The sequence below is a fragment of the Zea mays genome, chromosome 1 (assembly GCF_902167145.1).
Source record: "Zea mays cultivar B73 chromosome 1, Zm-B73-REFERENCE-NAM-5.0, whole genome shotgun sequence".
NCBI classification, from domain to species: Eukaryota; Viridiplantae; Streptophyta; class Magnoliopsida; order Poales; family Poaceae; genus Zea; species Zea mays.
In genome coordinates this window covers 287,022,542-287,027,893 of record NC_050096.1, presented here as the reverse complement: position 1 = coordinate 287,027,893, position 5,352 = coordinate 287,022,542, and the positions used below count along the sequence as shown (strand labels likewise).

At 48.3% G+C, this 5,352-nt stretch overlaps 1 protein-coding gene across 1 annotated transcript; it reads right to left on the bottom strand.

Annotated features, from left to right (window-relative positions):
- Positions 1-3,047: 3,047 nt before the first annotated feature.
- LOC100282724 (uncharacterized) lies at positions 3,048-5,089 on the bottom strand. Its single transcript, NM_001155631.2, has 5 exons — positions 4,719-5,089; positions 4,449-4,579; positions 3,937-4,297; positions 3,765-3,841; positions 3,048-3,625 (listed from the first exon to the last, which is right to left on the bottom strand). The coding sequence occupies exons 1-5, from the start codon at positions 4,927-4,929 to the stop codon at positions 3,389-3,391; spliced, it is 1,017 nt and encodes a 338-aa protein (NP_001149103.1). The 5' UTR covers positions 4,930-5,089; the 3' UTR covers positions 3,048-3,388.
- Positions 5,090-5,352: the final 263 nt, after the last annotated feature.

Below are 5,352 nucleotides of genomic sequence, written 5' to 3'. Positions count from 1 at the left end.
TAGAGAACATATTAAGCGAAGCCTGTCGCGTAGGACAGTTCGGCTAGGCCGGAGGGCCTGCCGGCTTGACGAAGAGTTGATGCAGATCTGATCCCGTAGCAACGTCGAGGTAGACCGTGCTGATAACGTATTGAGAATTACGTTACCACGAATCACCAGATCCGCTCCCTTCCCTCCCGTCAGCAGTAGAGACGCAAGAATAGAGGACCCGTCTCCCTTCCCATAAGCACGACAGAGGAAACACACGAGACACAGAATATAGGGTTGGGCCTCTGGCCTCTTTCTGATCTATCTATTATGAAGGAGTGTACATGTTCCTTATATAGAGATGTGAGATCCCTCAGGAGTAAAGCAGTTATTTGCCCACATAACCCTAACTAGGGTTACTTAACAAGAAGAAGGGGTCCGTTGGAGGGGGCAAAACGAGTTTTTTTTTTGCCCGTAAACGTTATTGGGATTGTTTAACACTATTTGTTGGAGTTGCTCTTACTCCCTTTTTAACTTGCAAATCAACTTCCAATGGCGGTGAAAACGGAACAGGAGAAACCGTACGCACGTCACACTTGCCGAAACGACTGTTTTCATCGATGATTGATTACCGCTCAGAGATGATCCTTCGGATTCTCGCGATCTGGCCTATACACCCAGGAACAGAGTGTGTGAGAGAGAGAGAAACCTCCTTTATGAAAGACCCAGTTCCCTGTGTTCTTGGCCGTTTTTTTTTAGAGATTTTGTTGTGGCCTGTTATCTGTATCGAGTCAGCACCAGCAGAAAAATGTCAGCCAATTCGAATTCGCCAGCTCGCGACTGCTTGACGCCAAGATTGGTCGATCGTTAGCTGTCTCTTTCTCTCTCTGCAGCCAGCAACAACAAAAGACTAGAACACACCCGTTCCGCCGCCGCCGGCCATGCGTTTTGCTGTCAGAAAACAGCTGACTGACCAATGGCAGCTAACCCACGCGCTGAATTAACTACTTACAGGCACAGCACAGAACACACCCGTCTTGCCACGGAAATAAAAGGATGGACGCGCGCGGGCAGCAGATGCAGATGCTGGCATGCTGCAAGCAACCGCAAGAATATTCGCACTCTGAAAGCGCCTTGCGAACCAAGCGACCCTGATTCGGCGATCCGAATCGGAATAGTCCCTCTCGGCTCTTGCCCCCCTTTTCCTTTCTATTTTTTTCTCTCTCTCGTCCGTTCGCTCATGTGCCCCGTTGATGCGGTCGAACGCCAGAAAATTGTGCAAAGCCAGCCGTCCCCCCGTCAACGTGCGTGCTTCTGATTCCTGACCGCGCCAGATTATATTTATATTTACTATTATTAAACGCGCCGGATAAGCATGGTCGGACAGAGATAGGGTTGTTAACCATTGTTGACTCCAAATGCTGCAAGAGGGCATTGGCATGCACGAGACAACGACTTGCAACTTATCGGAGATCTACGCGTATCCGTCTCGACGTGAAAGACCGAGCAAACATGCAACAGACCAGGCTAGGACAAGCGGTTCCGCCTCAACAAAGAAACCCATGGCGTGTAGGCCTGCAAATGGGGTGGGTGTAAATGGGTATTTTAGGTGGGTTTAAGAAATAGTTTTGTTTTGGTGGGTTGTGATGGGTTTTAATTATTAACGGGTTGGATTGGGTGGGTTTATTTTATATTGCGGGTCAAAATGGTGGATACTCATGGGTATAGATGGATTTGTATAGGTATGGATTTTCATGGGTATTCACCAATCAGACTACCACCTTAATCAGTACCATTTTATTTCAGGTTTAGAGAAGTCTTTGATTTCTTTAGTCACACACAGCACACTATACTATACCATTTTATTTAAAAATGTGACTAACTATAAAGTTGCATAACTTTTTGATATCTACAAATTCTATTTTAATAGTTTCTACATCCGAGACCGTTTACAAAATTTGAATTTTAAATTTGAAAACTTCACACGAATTTTTCAATGATAAGATGATTTCAAATAAAAAAGTTGACAATTACAAAGTTTCATAACATTTCAAGACCTACAACTTTTATTTTGGTGGTTTTTCCATCCGAGGTAGTTTGAAAAATTTAAAATTCAAAATTCAAATATAGTTTTGCATGGCAAGATGATTTCAAACCAAAACATTGTCAACTACAAAGTTTCATAACTCTTCAATACCTACAACTTTCATGTTGGTGGTTTTTTCTTTGGAGGTTGTTTTCAAAATTCAAATTTTAAATTTTTTAAATTCAGGCATAGTTTTCGTTGACAATATGACTTCAAATGAAAAAGTTGTCAACTACAAACTTCTATAACTTTTCAAGATCTACAAAGTTTATTTTGGTTGTTTGATCATTTGTTCATCTCACATGATAGTTCTAACAATATGCACAAATTCTATACATATCTCTCGTAGTTCCATAAACTATGAGAGAGATATAAGTTTTATGAACAAAATTATTTTTAGTTTATCATATGAAGAAATGTTCAAAATATAAAATGTACATCACGATGAGTTATACAAATTTGTAGTTGAAAACTTTTTCATTTGAATTAATTTACTGCTTTAAAATATGATTTTTAAAATGTGTATGCAGTTGGCTTGATGTGAGACAATAAGCTAAACCCACAGGTTTTCCATGGGTTTCCACCCAATTACAGGTTGGTTTGGGATCAATAATGTTATTGGATGGGTTGGGTTTAACTTCCCTCTAGTATTTTTGGTTGGGTGTGGGATGAATATCAAAGTAATTAGATTTGGGTATGGGTGGGTGTGGATTGGATTTTTTGCCATTAGCAGGCCTAATGGCGTGCCTACTAGCTAGTTCAGAAAACACGCATGCTGATCAAAGTGAGTAGCACGGTACAATACTGATGTTGGTTAGTACTTAGTACACATATTATCAGTAGTTTTTTTTTATTTAGCTGGATCATCATGGCCCTTGATCTACTGTGGTCGCTCTAGCTATGGTTCCATCACGGAGTTTTGATCTTTGTTGCAAACCTAGAGATTTGCTTGCTGAACCAAATGAGATGAAGCTCTCAATCTTCGTCAGGGACGCTGACAAGGGCATGTATTTATTTCATTCAATTCAACAACGCTGCAACCATTCGCGATTCAAGACAACAGGCGGGCAACGAATATGGTATGTATGTATGTTATCTATATAATATCTCATTCTCAGGGCGAAAATTTTGGGACCTGCCCAGAAATTAAAAGTCAGGAAGCCATCAGCTTTCCATGTACGTACATGACAAACAAACAATCCAACCCATGATCAGTTGAGCTCTTGGGCGCACGCACTACAACCTCTCTCAAGACTGATGAATCTGTTATTGCCACAGACGGGCAAGCAGAAGCCGCGACGCTATCTCTACACTCTCATCCGTCGAACGCGGCCTTTACACGTATTTCCGGCTGTAGCCTTCGGACTTGTCGTCCTCGTCGCTGCTGCTGCTATCGCCGCCGACGGTGGCCGCTACACCGGATCCAGAGAACTGAAGCGGGCCCTGGGGAGACCCGGACTGCGAGCTGCTTTGCTCCTGATGAGGAGGAGCCCAGAGGCCGCCCGCCAGCATGACCGACTGGCTCACCGGAGCCACGACGCCGGGGGATCTTCTGTTGTGCAGCCGGTACTTCTGAAATACGAACACGACACGCCGATCGAATCAGTTTCCAAAACAAGATGCTATATCATCGCCTTCGTCTGAAATAGGCACCGGCGCGGCGCTACTAGAAGGAAATAATAATGCCCGGACAAAACGGATCATTGCTCACCTGGAGATGGCTTTTCACTTCATCGTTTGTAAGCCCGTCCACCTTCATCACCTCCCTGATCTGCTTCGGAGTAGCAACTGCAACCAACGGTGAAATTCGTTAACACATCTCCTCTAGCAAGCAACTAGTAGTAAACTTCTTACAGACGATCCGCGGTGTCGTGTATATGTACCTTGAGGGCCGCCGAGTTGATGCAAGGCGGCAACAAACAGCCGGTGAAGCTCCGGCGACCAGCACCGCCTCGCCTTCCTGGCTTGCTGCTGAGCCTGAGAGTGCAAGTTGGCCCCAGAGCCAGACGGTGGCATAGTGGCACAGAATCTGCCGCTCGCGTTGTCGCTGGCAGACATGGGAGGAATCGGCGGCTTAGCTGCGGGTGGTACCAGCGACAGACCACTGCCGGCAGAGCTGTCTTCTCTCCTGAAGAATGGAGGCGGCAGGGGTGGCACCGCCGCAACGGCCCTTATGGGCATGGGTGCGCCACCGAGCAACTTGGGCTCCGGCGAAGTGATTTCACTCAGTTGCTCTTTGTCAGACTGTAAGTAGAGATAAAATAATCCGTGTTACAGTTTGATTTTATTTGGTAAGAATGACCCTAAACATGAAAGACCCATGGATCAAAAAGGAAAACAATAGAGCAATCTGATGAAAACAAGCAGCATGGCGTACTAGAGTTGCCTGCTCTACCTCGTCGGATTTGGCGTCGCTGTCGAGCCACAGCTGAGCGGTGCTCATCCATTTCCGCTTATCGCCGTCGTCGGCCTTGGCCTCCGCGTCTCCGCCTCTCTTGGCGGCCTCATCCTTCAATTCGTCGATCACTGCAGGCCGCGACGCACGCACCACCACCGCGTCAGCGAACCAGGGGCCGAGAAGAGAGACCACAACAACGCGCGCGCGCGCGTATATACGTAGGATAGGAAGAAGTACATGAAAGGACAGCAGGAGACCACTTCTCACCATCGGCGAGGAGACGCACGCAGAGCGGGAGCTCGCGCCTGAACACCTCGATCTTCCGGCGCTCCTCCTCGAGGCTCCTGATGCAGGACTCGATCTCCGCCGGCGCACCCTTGGCCGCGGCCGCCATCCCTCCGGCGCTCCGCGCGGCGAACAGCCCGAGGTCCAGACCCAGATCCAGGCCCATCCCGATGCCGCCGACGTCCAGCCCCATGCACGCGACGCGAGCGAGGCGTGGAGCAAGGTACGGGCACCACCACCAGGAATCTTTTGCGCAGAGAAGAATCGGCGACCGGAAGCCGAGACGAACAAACGAAAGAGAGAGAGGCGGAGGCGGTGGGTGGGGTGGGTGGAGGATGACTGTGAGGGGATCTGGATTCCGGAGGTGCGCCCGCCCTGGCATATGTATAGACGGGTGGTGGCGGCGAGCGGGGCGAATGGAATCTGCGAGCTGGACCGCAGGATGGGAGGAGAGAGAGAGAGAGAGACCACGCCCCCAAACCACGCGGCGCCTGGGGTGCGGTGGGCGCGCGCTGCGTTGCCGATTCCTCACGTCGCATCCAGCGCGATAAGCTCGCGGTCGCGGCCGGAGCCGGACGTCTCTGTCTCTCTCAACACTCCACGGTGAATCGTGGGA